We start from the raw sequence: 14004 nt of genomic DNA, 5'->3' as shown, positions 1-14004 counted from the left end.
GATAGATAGATAGATAGATAGATAGATAGATAGATAGATAGATAGATAGATAGATAGATAGATAGATAGATTTTTGGGGGTGGGTGGGGGGATAGACAATGAATAAACAGACAAAAAATCTGAATAAACGCAGAACCTAATTCACATTCATCATGCGTGTTTTGGTGTCTACCAGCAGAGGGCGCTGTTGTGAATTCAGCGCTCTTTCCAGCCGCGCGTTTGTCTTTGTACGGAGTCTTTGACTGTTGATTCCGGACATTGTGCTGCCTGCGGTTCTCCAACACACTCGTCTCAGATCATTTCATCATATCATTATTTCATCTGTTCAACAGCTCTGAAAATCTCGAAATAATGGCCTTCCAGTATCCAAACGCCTACAGGGAGGAATCAGTGGTGAGTGACTGAATGAAAGAGAGAGAGAGAGCGAGGACATGAATGAAGGGATGGAAGGATGAATGGGAACTGAGACAGATGGGTGAATGACTGAGAGCGTGTTGAACTTGATGCATTAAAACAACTACAACTAAAGCTTAAAACTGCAGATAACATATTAATAAAAACTCTATGGGTCTACTTGAACTAAAATTAAAGCAAAATACAAAAATGAGCACTAATTCAGAATCTACGACTACATGTTTGGCGAATGAATAGATGAATAAATAAATGAATGAATGAGATTATAAATGAATCCACGAGAGATGAAAATGAATGAAAATAGAAGGATGACCAAATGAATGGATCCTTGAGAGTCTGAATTAATGGGTGAAAAAGAAAGAAATCAATAGAGGTCCTGTTTATTTCTCAAAATAGAAGAGAGAATTTAATGTTTTATAATAAATAAATAGATGTAATAGGAAAATAAAGAAATAAATGACTTGATAAAACAAATATAAATGTAATCCTGAATTAATTTTTTTCCTTTGTGTATTATTTTCAGTATTTATTTTTATTCTTTTTAACTTTTACTTATTCTTTCATTTATTTAATATTTATGTAATTTATTTATGTATTTATTCATTTTAAGTGTATTCATTCATGCATTTATTTATTTATTTTAATACTCATTTATTCCCACATGTATTTATTTCTAGTTTTATTTATTAAATAATTAATTTATACTTTTCCATGTGCAATATGGAAATTAAGGAGGTGGTACTTGCTGAGCTGGTTAACTCATTGGTTGAGAGCTCACGTGTAGATATACACTGCATTTTTTTTTTCTGAGACATGTTTGTGTTCTTGAAAGAAATTGCTCATCATGAAAAAAAATGCTCTTATTAATAAGCAAACAAACTGGTTTCAAAAACACACTTCCTGTCTGCCTCTCTGCTCATGTGATGCATGTTTATATGTGTTATCAGGTGGATGACTATCATGGATGTAAAGTTCCTGACCCGTACAGCTGGCTGGAGGATCCTGACAGTGAAAAAACACAGGTGATTTCCACACAACACTTTCCCACCCTCCTCTGAATCAGCATGTGATTGATGACTCGATATACTTGAGACTTGTGTGTGTCTCTATGTGTCTTTCAGGCGTTTGTGAACGCTCAGAACCAGCTGACCCTGCCGTTCCTGGAGCAGTGTGAGATCAGAGACATCTTTAAGGATCGTATGACTGAACTCTATGACTACCCCAAATACAGCTGCCCCTTCAAACGCGGGAACAGGTGAGACAGGTGTTCACTGAAAACTCATAATAATAAAGGAATATAGTCTTTATCGATGAATGTGTTTACAATGGAAGGTTATGCATTGCAAAGAAATAAACATTACAATTATTATTATTTTAAATCTTACATGCCTCCAACTTTTTAATGGTAATACATCACATTTTCTGCCAAAAGAAGCACAACTGTTTTCAACACTGATAATTAAGAGAAATGTTTCTGAGCAGCAAATCAGCATGTAAGAATAATTTCTGAAGCAATGCTTTAAGTGGGCCGGTACGCACTGGTACTCAGTACCGGCACTTCCAAATATAGCTCTTGAGCGTACCGCCACCTCTCCGTGCGCCCAAAACGTGCTTTTAGCGTGCCGGTATGTTCATTTGGACATCTGTTTTAATAGAGGTTTTAATCCTTTGCCTGCGCTGCCGCTTTTCAGAATGCCCCTCACAATGAACGCTTCCTAATTCTTCCTAGTTCGGAGTATGGAGCGTGAATCATTTGAACCAGTTCCGGAGTTCGGAGCGGGATCGCGAATCATTTGAGTCATTTCGGGAGTTTGTAGTGGGTTCGCGAATCATTTGAGTCAGTTTGGGGATCGTGAATCATTTGAGTCCGTTTGGTAGTTCGGAGCGGGATTGCGAATCATTTGAGTCAGTTTGTGGATCGGGAATCATTTGAATCAGTTCGGGAGTTCGGAGCGGCTTCGCGGATCATTTGAATCAATTTGAGAGTTCTTAGCGGGTTCGCGAATCATTTGAGTCAGTTTGGTAGTTCGGAGCGGGATTGCGAATCATTTGAGTCAGTTCGGGAGTTCAGAGCGGGTTCGCGAATCATTGAGTCAGTTTGTGGATCGGGAATCATTTGAATCAGTTCGGGAGTTCGGAGCGGCTTCGCGGATAATTTGAATCAGTTCGGGAGTTAATAGCGGGTTCGCGAATCATTTGAGTCAGTTTGAATGCAGTAGCTTTTTCTAAGGGTATTTTTTCAAAATCCTTTTGCACATTTTATTTATGTTCAGTATTTCTTTCTAGCTCAGGCAAATCCACAAACTAATAAAAAGATTTATTATTAAGGTCGCCTGTTGACTGCTGTATATAAAACCCCTTCAATATAGTTGCTGTTACCTCAGGGGATAAGGGGAGTCTTCAAAAAAACAAAACAGAAAATATTTTTTAATAATGCAGTACCGGCTCCTCTTTTGGGCCGCTTAAAGCACTGTTCTGAAGGATGGAGTAATGTTGCTGAAAAAAATTAAGTTCAAGTTAATTTGTATAGCGCTTTTCACGACACAAATCATTGCAAAGCAGCTTTACAGAAAATTAGGTTTTTCTACAATATATTTAGTAGTAGTTTATCAGTGGAGACTGTCAGACTCAGTTTACATGGCAGAAATGTACGGAAAAATCAATAAAAGATTATGAGATGCATTATTTGAATGCTTTGCCAAAGAGATGTGTTTTTAATCTAGATTTAAACAGAGAGAGTGTGTCTGAACCCCGAACATTATCAGGAAGGCTATTCCAGAGTTTGGGAGCCAAATGTGGGAAAGCTCTACCTCCTTTAGTGGACTTTGTTATCCTAGGAACGACCAAAAGTCCAGCGTTTTGTGACCTTAGGGAGCGTGATGGGTTGTAGCGCGGTAGAAGGCTAGTTAGGTACGCAGGAGCTAAACCATTTAGGGCCTTATAGGTAAGTGATGATAATTTGTAACTGATACAGAACTTAATAGGTAGCCAGTGCAGAGACTGTAAAATTGTGGTAATATGATCATATTTTCTTGACCTGGTAAGGACTCTAGCTGCTGCATTTTGGACTACCTGTAGCTTGTTTATTGAAGAAGCAGGACAACCACCTAGAAGTGCATTACAATAGTCCAGTCTAGAGGTCATAAATGCATGAACTAAAAACAGGTAACATGTTTCGTAGCTTGGCAATGTTTCTTAGAGGGAAGAATACTGTTTTTATAATATGGGAAATATGGTTTTCAAAAGACAAGTTGCTGCCTAATATAACACCCAGATTTCTGACTGTAGAGGAAGTAACAGTGCATCCTTCTAGTTGCAAACTGTAGGCTACTAGATTCTGTGTACTGTTTTTACTCTGTCTTATCTGATTTTAATAGGAGAAAATTTACATTTACATATTTTTTTTACATTTTTAACACACTCTGTTTGCTTAGATAATTTTGAAGTTGTATCTGGTCATATTGAAATATAAAGTTGAGTATCACCATCAGTTAATAATATTACCAGTGGCAACATGTATATTGAAAATAGCAGAGGACCTAGGACAGATCCTTGTGGCACTCCATACTAGTGATGGGATTTATGGCTCTTTGAGGGGATCCGGATCTTCGCGATCCGTTCCTTTCAAAGAGCCATTCAAAAGAATGGCTCTTTTGGCTCTTTTTAAATATTTAGTCAGTTTTAAGAAGCCAGCTTGGGAGCATCTCAGTTTATCCTGGAAATAATCACTGGGAGGTATTATGAGGTGAGATTTGTAGTCAAATAATTAAAGCTCAGATATCACAAACCAATATCTGAGTTTGAATTATTCTGAAATATTGATTATAACCTCATTTCTCATGTGTCGACTATATTCCATAGGGTTGCACAAATCCCTCTGCTTAGACAGTGACATCATTATTTTGATTTACCTTTAGTACAAAGTGTGTGTGTGTGTGTGTGTAAAACTACGTTGACTTATGTTATTCATACAATACCTACTCACAAATAAACATAAAAAACAAAGCCGGCTGCAATGAATTTCTGTGCAAAACAGCTTTTACTACAAACACTTCCACACAAGAACATTGTTATCACACAAGAACATTTTGATAGAAAACTATTTTTTTTTTTTTAAGTAGATAAAATTAGAATAAATAAAATGGAAATGTCTACATACTACATACTATTACTACTGTAAACTTTGCAAATAGGACATCAGCCCCTTCAAGTCAATGAACAATAACAAAGTGGGCTGCAATGAATGTCTGTGGAAAACAGCTTTTAGTGAAACATTTCTATACAAGTACAGTATCACAAAAGAACATTTTTAATGATTTTAAAATAAGTTTTAAATGAACACAAAATGCAATGTAAATGCATGCACAACTAATAACTAATATCATCACGCTATAAAGGGTTGGCCTGCGCTGGGTGCGCCCCTCCCCCTATAACTGTTCTGTCTCCTGGAGGAGCTCATTTGTATGAACACGCATAGGAAAAAAGAACGATAGAAAGAACGGCTCCTCTCCAGTCGCGACTCGGCTCCCATCGTTCATGTTTATGAGCCGTTCAAAAGAATCGGTTCGTTCGCGAACGTCACAACTCTACTCCATACTTTATTGGTGATAATTGAGATGACTTATTGAGGCATTCCTAAAAAAAATCAGCTTTGCATCACAAGAATAAATTACATTTTAAAATATATTCACTTGGAAAACAGTTATTTTAAGTGGTAATTATATCACTGTTTTTGCTTTATTTTTTATAACAAAATGCAGCTTTACTGGGCAGAAGAGACTTCTTTTAAACAGATTAAAAATAATAATTATTCCAAACTGTTGACAGGTAGTGTTTGTGTGTATATTTTCAAAAGTTCTGCTCTAACAAACACAATTTTTTCTCCCTCTCATAGGTTTTTTCACTTTTACAACACTGGTCTGCAGAACCAGAGTGTTTTGTACATGCAGGAGAGCCTTGAAGCAGAGCCCAGCGTGTTCCTGGACCCAAACACCTTCTCAGAGGATGGGACGGTTGCTTTACAAGGTGCTGGAAATATCTGTGTTTGTTTGACGCAGTGTGATATCGCTGTAATGACTGTCAGCTAAGGCTTGTAGCTTATTCTCAGGTTATACGTTCTCTGAGGATGGTGAGTACCTGGCGTACGGCACCAGCGCGAGCGGCTCCGACTGGGTTGAGATCCAGTTCTTGCGAGTGGACGGCGCCGTACTTCTAGAGGACCGACTGGAGAGGGTCAAATTCACTTGCATGTCCTGGACTCACGATGGAAAGGGACTCTTCTATAACTCTTATCCTGAGCAGGAGGGCAAGAGTGATGGTACACACACACAAGCATGCACGATAAACATATTCACACATGCAGTTGTAAGAGACAGTGTTATGTTTGTTATTCACATACTTTGAGTAATTATTAATATTTTGTAATAGCAATAAATTTTTGTTAATTTTCAGTTTTAATTTTAAGCTTTTGTCATTTTTTTGTTTTTTTTAAATATTTTTATTTAGGTTTATTTTATTTGTATATCAATTTAGTTTGAATGCTTTGAGGCAAAATTTCAAAATGTATCACCAAAAACAATTTCAATAGCTTTAGTAGTATAATGTAAATATTATATTAGTATTGATTAATATTTTGTATTTTTTGGCATTTTTTTTTTATTTTATTCACATTTTTAATAGCTTTAGAAGTATTCAGATATCGTTTTTGTATTTTTTTTTTTTTTTTTTTTACTATTTTTTTAATTAATAAATGTTATATTTCTGTTTAGCATTAATTTTAGTTTTAGTATTTTTTGCACTTTAACTGAACATAATTTATTTTATCATTAATTTTTTTTTTTTTTTTTATATTTCGGTAAAACTTTAGAACAGGTGACACCTATTAGTTGCTTATTAGCATGCATATTACTAGAATATTAGCCATGTATTAGTGCTAATTAAGAACATATTAATGCTTTATTCTACCTGACCTTATTCTACATCCCTAATCTTACCCAATACATAAACCTAACAACTACCTTACTAACTATTACTAAGCAGCAAATTAAGAATTTATTGAGAGAAATGTTGTAGTCAATAGTTAACATGTGTTACCTAAGCTCTACAGTGTTACCTATATTTCTATATTATAATTTATGTAAGCTTTTTACTTTTTTTTAAAAACATTATTTCAGCATTTAACAGCTTATATATATATATATATATATATATATATATATATATATATATATATATATATATATATATATATATATATATATATTTATATATATATATATATATATATATATATAATATAATTTTTTTTTCTGTTTAGCTTTTATTTTCACACTTTTAATTCAATTCAAACACTTAATAAAAAATTGGTTTAGGTTCGTGTTTTTCATATTTCTATCTAATTAATATTTTATTTTAGCTTTTTACATTTTATTTCAGTTTTTAATAGCTTTAGTATTATTTGTCATTGCTATAATAGGAGTTATTATTTTTTTGTTTTAAATATTTATATTTTGCTTTAATTTATTTTGATTTTAGTTTTAGTAATTTTAGCACTTTAACCTAACATTAGTTTTTCATTAGTTTTTCACCTAATATTTGTATTTTATTTCATTTCAATCACTGAAAATGATTTTTAACCTGTTAACGGTCACTCACATTTTTGAAGATAGACTTGAATGTGCATGATACAAACCTAAATTTTTATAATTGATGACTGAAAATTTTTTTATCATGATTTTGATGTGCCATTTACATGGTAATGCAATGTCTGATTTTAAAATGGGTTTTAAAGGATGAATTTTGAGATTTTATGTTTTCAAGTGATATATAACTTCTGATGATTTCTAAAAAGTGATAGAGAAAAAGGCAACGAGGAAGTCTTTTTTTTAAACAAAGGTAAAAGCTCCTTTTGTAATGTAGATTTCTGAGGGTGCACTCTTGTCATAAATTTATCTATTACTTTTCCTACATAAAGTTAAAAAAAAATATTGGTAAAATATATATTTGGGAGTCTTAGACCTTTCCAACGATTTATAGTTTGTCAAGATTAGATTAAATTTGATTGTAATATAGTATAGTCAATGTAGGCGTCCCGTATACGGGACGGGGTGACATTTAACAGGTTAATTGGGTCTAACTTGTTAACTTTAGTTAATGCAAATTAACATTTAATAACAATGAGCAATACATTTGTTTATGTATTATTTATTACTCTAATGATAGTTAATAAAAATACAACTGTTCATTGTTAATTCATGTCAGCTCAGGTCCAAGCTTCACCTTTATTAGTCATGTGCACAAAAAGTCATGTGACATTGTACATTGAAATGCTTGTAATGCATAGTAAATGTTGAAATGAACAGAAATTAAGTTTCATTGTTAGTTCATGTTAACTGTGTTTCTGCATTAGTTTCAGTTACCAATAACAACATGGGTAAGAGATCTTGAGTCTGTCTGTCTCTCAGGCACTGAGACGTCCACTAACCTGCACCAGAAGTTGTACTATCACGTGTTGGGAACCCCTCAGTCTCAGGACGTCCTGTGTGCTGAATTTCCCGATCAGCCGAAATGGATGAGCGGTGCTGAGGTAACAAACCCACACTAAATGGTGCTTCATTTCTGGTTGTGTTATGAGGTGAATAACGTATGTGTGTGTGTTTTCAGGTGTCTGATGATGGCCGTTATGTGCTGTTGTCCATCCGAGAAGGCTGTGACCCCGTCAACAGACTGTGGTACTGTGACCTGAACGACGTGCCGCAGGGAATCACGGGTACAGACACAAAGAAACATTATTGCTTGTTTTCCACTGCCAGGATCTCATGCATATCTTAATGATGACAGGATTGCTGCCATGGGTGAAGCTGATCGATAACTTCGATGCGGAGTATGAATACGTCACAAACGAAGGAACTGTTTTCACCTTCAAAACCAACCTGGACGCTCCTCAGTATCGACTCATCAACGTTGACTTCACCCAGCCGAACATCAGCCAGTGGAAAGAGCTCATTCCCCAACACGACAAAGACGTCATCGGTGAGCAGAGATGATTTTTCTTTTGAAATCACGTCAATACAGAATTCACTGTCTACTTTCTCAATTAATGTCCATGTCTTGAGTCTGATTCATCTGCAAGTCACTGTAAGAAAAAAATATATGTTTTCATGATCTCATAATTAAAATGTAATTACTTTTCCACCTTTACCTTTCCCACAGAAATATGTCACATTATGGAATTTCTTTAAACTCTATTTAATTAAATTTATTTTCTTGGTTTAAAAATAATAATATAAGAGTTTTTTTATTTTATTTATATTGGTAAAGAGTTTGAATAATTGACAATTGTATTTATTATTATTTTTTAAATTAGTCTCTTCTACTCACCAAGCCTGCATTTTTTTGATTAAAAATACAGTAAAAACTGTAATATTGTGAAATATTATTACAATTTAAAATAAGTATTTTTTTATTTGATTATATTTAAAAATGTAATTTATTCCTGTGATCAAAGCTGAATTTTCAGCATCACTACACCAGCGTCACATGATCTTCATGCTGATTTACAACTCAATTATCATTGGTTCTTAATTATTAATAACAGTTATTTTTATAAAAAATGTTAAAAACGGTAATTGCAGCTTTGTGAAGAAACATTTTTTTTAAGATTAAAGAACAACATTTATTTGAAATAGAAATATTTTGTAACAATATAAATATCACAGGATTGCTTTGTTACATCTGTGCTGAATAGAAGCATTATTGTTTTTTAACCCTTACATAACCAAAACTTTTATATGTATACAAACTTTTATCCTTCTATTTCTAGAATTATATTTGTATTGTATCATTTTAAATAATATCAATAACATTATGTCAGTGGTGTGTTATGATGTTAATGATCTGTGAACTATGTTTTCTCTCTCTCCCTCTCTTTCAGTGTTTGCTACCTGTACATACTCCAGGTTCCTGTTTGTGTGTTTCCTCCATGACGTGAAGAACGTGCTGAAGATGTTCCATCTGTCCTCGGGGGAGGAGATCCGCACTTTTCCGCTGGACGTCGGCTCGATTGTGGGCTTCACTGGGAGGAAGAAAGACTCAGAGATCTTCTACAGCTTCACCTCGTTTCTCTCTCCAGGTCCGGCGAGATTCAGAAGCTTCTGAAATGAAGCACTTTGGTTCTTAAAGGGACAGTTCACACACAAAATAAAAAATTGGCATCATTTATTCACTCTCAGTTTGTTCAAAACCTGTATGAGTTTCTGTCTTCTGTTTAACACTTTACAGGTGCCATTGACTTCCATGGTATGGAAAACATACTGTGGAAGTCAATGGCTACCGTCAACGTTTTGATCACCAACGTTCTTCAACAGAAATAAAGAAACTCATACAGGTTTGGAACAACATGAATTTTCCATTTTCAGTGGGCTATCCATTTAATAATATTGTAAAAGGTGTGTATTGAATAAAGTGTGATGTGTTTTTGTGCAGCGATCATCTATCACTGTGATCTGACCCAGGAGCCGCTGCAGCCACACGTCTTCAGAGAGGTCACAGTGAAGGGTTTCAGTCCCGCTGACTACCAGACCACTCAGGTACAGCCAGACGCTCGCAGACGCTTCATCTGTCTGTCTGCGGGAAGATTGCCTTCACTTCATATCTGCTGGTTTCTTACAGGTCTTCTATCCCAGTAAAGACGGCACTCAAATCCCAATGTTTATTGTCCATAAGAAAGGACTCGAGCTGGACGGTTCCCATCCTGCCTTCCTGTACGGATACGGAGGTTTCAACATTTCCATCACTCCCAGCTACAGGTGCAACACAAACCGAACACAGAAACATCCGTCTGATGCACTCCTCGCATCTCTCTTCTGTTCTTGTAAACGTCTGTCTGTCTCTCACCGTCTGTGTTTCAGCGTTTCTCGGCTGATATTCGTCAGGCATCTGGGAGGAGTTTTAGCTGTCGCTAATATCAGAGGAGGTGGAGAGTATGGAGAGACGTGGCATAAAGGCATGTGACTGTAATTCTGGAGGTCATCGGGATTGATCTGCACAGATGTTTATAATAGAATACGAGCAAATTGTGTGCATTTAATATACGGCTTCCATTTGTTTTAATAGTACACTATTATCATTTTGTTTTTATTAAGAAATTAACACTTTCATTCATTAAAGATTAAAGGTGAAATTATAATTATATATTACAAAATGTTTCCATTTCACATAAATTATGTTCTCTATATTAATCACAAAATCTTGAAGTAAAACGCATCACTTGTTTCAACAGTGATAATGATCATAAATATGTCTTGAGCAGCCAATCAGAATACTAGAATGATTTCTGGAGATCATGTGACTCTGAAGACTGGAGTAATGATGCTGAAAATACAGCTGAATATCACAGGAATTAATTACATTTTAAAATATTCAAATAGAAAGCAGTTATTTTCAAAATATTAATGATTAACTGTATTTTTGATTAAATAAATGTAAGCTTGGTGAGCACAAGAGACTTCTTTAAAACAAATCTTAGCGTACATGCTACATTGATAGTATGCATAGTATGATGGTATGCATTTGGAAGATAGACTGTATATCTTTATCATTCTGTTGCATTTAGTGAAAACTCTTTCTGTCTCTTTCGTCTCTCTTCCTGTGCAGCCGGGATGCTGGCCAATAAACAGAACTGTTTCACTGACTTTCAGTGTGCAGCTGAGTATCTGATAAAGGAGGGTTACACCTCCCCCAATAAAATCACCATCAATGGAGGCTCCAACGGAGGGCTGCTCGTGGGTATGACACACACACATTTATATATATATGTATGTACAAAGGTTTGCATTCTCCCGGTCCTAAATCTCCACCCTGTCCTGCAGCGGCGTGTGTGAATCAGAGGCCGGATCTGTTCGGCTGTGCTGTGGCTCAGGTCGGTGTCATGGACATGTTAAAGTTTCATAAGTTCACCATCGGTCACGCCTGGACCACTGATTTCGGCTGCTCGGAAATCAAAGAGCAATTTGATTGGTTAATCAAGTAAGTTTACTTCTACTTGCTACAGTGATGCACAGATAGATTTCATTTGCTACTTTTATAGAAGCACTCCACTTTAGACTTTGCGTTACTGGGATTTTACATTATTAACTGTGGTAAAAATCATTGTACTGCACAGCGTCAAGTGGATATTATAGAATGTGGCAAGAGCAATAGAGTTAAAATAATTTATGCATTTATTAGTATACCTTAATTTAATTTAATTTTTTTCATTACTAATAATATATTATGTTGTCGTTGTTAACTAAAACTGTTAAATCAGTTTCAATAATTGAAATAAAGTTTAAATCAAATATAAAAATTAAACGAAAAATGTTGTCTTGGTAACTAAGTACAAAATTTTTTCAAAAACTAAATAGAATATAAAAATAAAAAAAGCACATATATTTACTAAAATGAATGTTAAAATTAAATAGCTAATTTCAAATATTAATAAATACTATAATAGATTATAAATAAAGTAACTAAAACTAAAATAACACTGATTATATACCTATAAACTTTGAATTTTTATTTTCAATACTGCTTGTGGAGTTTTAAATTCACTAGTTGAGTATTATTATTATTATTATTTTATTTTATTCAGCAGTTTATTTTATTGTATATGTGTTCATTTTATCCGCTTGTCAATGATGAATCAAATTCTGTTTCCGAGTCCAAGCCCCCCTCCATTTCAGCTGTATTCCAACCATTTATGATCACTATTTATTCAATTGTTTTATCATTTTTAATATGCAGCGTTGTTAACTAAAACTATTAAATTGTTTTCAGTTATTAAAATTAAACTAAAATTGAAAAAATACATTTTTTTTTAAATGTTGCCATGGCAAGTCACTTAAGTAAATAAAATGTATATCATATCTTAATAATTCAGAAAAGATTAAGATTTGGTATAGAGATAAAAACATTAGAATCATGATTTTTCTGTTGTACTGACATAACATAACTGCAAAAATGCTCATCTGTTCTGAATTTAAAGCGCTGTAAACGTTCTGACCCTGCAGGTATTCTCCTCTTCACAATATCCGTGTCCCAGAAGCTGACGGGGTTCAGTATCCCGCCGTATTGTTGTTAACGGGTGACCATGATGACCGCGTGGTGCCGCTGCACTCGCTCAAATATATCGCCACACTGCAGAGTGTGATCGGTCAGTGGCCCGGCCAGTCAAACCCTCTTTTCATCTACGTGGACACAAAGTCGGGCCACGGCGCAGGAAAGCCCACCAGTAAAGTCATTCAGGAGGTGGCCGACACATACGCATTCATCGCTCGCTGCTTGAACCTCAGCTGGATCGAATAATATTAATCTCCTCTAAGCTGTTCCTCTACTCTTGCAGGTTTTTCTTCTTAAGGTTTGATTTCCTGTTTGCTCTCCTGTTCACTGAGCTATTCATCTTTCTGGGTCTCTGTCTTTCCCACTTCTCCAGGGTTTTATTACACAATGTGTTGTTACATGCAAGTACAAACAGTCCAGTGTTGGTTGAAAACTGTAACCTGAATCACATTAATGACTGATTTCATATCAATTCACCATGTGTCACGGCTGTGTACGGGATACACTTAGGAAATATAATAATTACTGAGGTCACGGGGTGAAGTGTCATAACCTCTCCAGCACTTTACCAGAACTGTATTTATTTGACGACGGGAAGACATGAACAGTTTACGGATCACTACATCACTTCAATGTACAGCATCCATCAAGAAATCAGTCTGCAAGTGCACATTCACATTTCACACTTTACCACAAAACTAAAAGAAATAAATTCGTTTTTTTTTTTTTTACTGTTACTTTACTTTTATGGTAGTTCATTTAAAATAGTCTTCAAATGTTATGGATTTTGTCCAGACATGTTTCTCGGTAATCTCAGAGGTGATTCTTATTACTAAATATGAGAACAATACATTTTTAAAATTCAAATCGGCATAAATTATATAAATGCTCTACAATAATGTTTTTTTTTTCATTACTGTAATGACTGAGTTTTTGCATACGGTATTTAGAAGTGGAGAGGAAGATTGCATTAAATTGTCATGAGAATAACATAACATTTCTATTGATTGGAGTTGAAATATAAGCCGAGCATGTTTATTAATGCAAGATTCACCCTGTTTGTGAGTGTGTGTGTGAATGAGCTCTTGACAGAAATCAGTTTCTACCTCCACATTTATGCAGATTGTTTTATCTTTGAATGGGAAAACTAACAAAATAACCTAGTACAATAAAACACATTTGAATGTGAATATGATGTGTGTGTTCAGTAATATGATCAAAACGTATTCTATTAACGTACGGTGCTTTTGCAGAATAATTATAGCCTTTAGAATGCTTTAAAAAAAATCTATATAGAGATATTAACTTCATCCATGTGGAGGGTGATGCAGTGTTACTCACAGTTTCAGTGTAAGGTGGATCTCTAAAGTGTCTCCTCTGCTGGCTGGGGGCAGGATACCGAGCCTGCATCGCCTGAAACAAAAATATAGCAACAATACTCGTTTCATGAAATCTCATCTCACTCCCTCAGATTGTGTTATATTTTGAAAACAA

General features: G+C 34.8%; 1 protein-coding gene across 1 annotated transcript; it reads left to right on the top strand.

Annotated features, from left to right (window-relative positions):
- The first annotated feature begins 237 nt into the window (after nt 1-237).
- prep (prolyl endopeptidase) lies at nt 238-13700 on the top strand. The gene is made up of 15 exons (XM_026247798.1): nt 238-393; nt 1362-1436; nt 1536-1669; nt 5309-5439; nt 5522-5731; nt 7878-7999; nt 8077-8182; nt 8254-8445; nt 9347-9544; nt 9898-10001; nt 10084-10220; nt 10323-10417; nt 11068-11199; nt 11283-11439; nt 12462-13700. The coding sequence occupies exons 1-15, from the start codon at nt 352-354 to the stop codon at nt 12754-12756; spliced, it is 2130 nt and encodes a 709-aa protein (XP_026103583.1). The 5' UTR covers nt 238-351; the 3' UTR covers nt 12757-13700.
- Nucleotides 13701-14004: the final 304 nt, after the last annotated feature.

Source organism: Carassius auratus, unplaced genomic scaffold, assembly GCF_003368295.1.
Source record: "Carassius auratus strain Wakin unplaced genomic scaffold, ASM336829v1 scaf_tig00016351, whole genome shotgun sequence".
In the NCBI taxonomy this organism is placed as follows: Eukaryota; Metazoa; Chordata; class Actinopteri; order Cypriniformes; family Cyprinidae; genus Carassius; species Carassius auratus.
The sequence above is the reverse complement of the archived record's forward strand: the minus strand, read 5'-3'. Positions and strand labels throughout refer to the sequence as shown.

Bases quoted from the DNA above. Each gene is read 5' to 3' on its own strand.
- prep (XM_026247798.1), top strand. From the start codon at position 352: ATGGCCTTCCAGTATCCAAACGCCTACAGGGAGGAATCAGTG. The intron at 1,437-1,535 runs GTGATTTCCACA...TGTGTCTTTCAG, and splicing joins CTGACAGTGAAAAAACACAG to GCGTTTGTGAACGCTCAGAA. The intron at 5,440-5,521 runs GTGCTGGAAATA...GCTTATTCTCAG, and splicing joins TGGGACGGTTGCTTTACAAG to GTTATACGTTCTCTGAGGAT.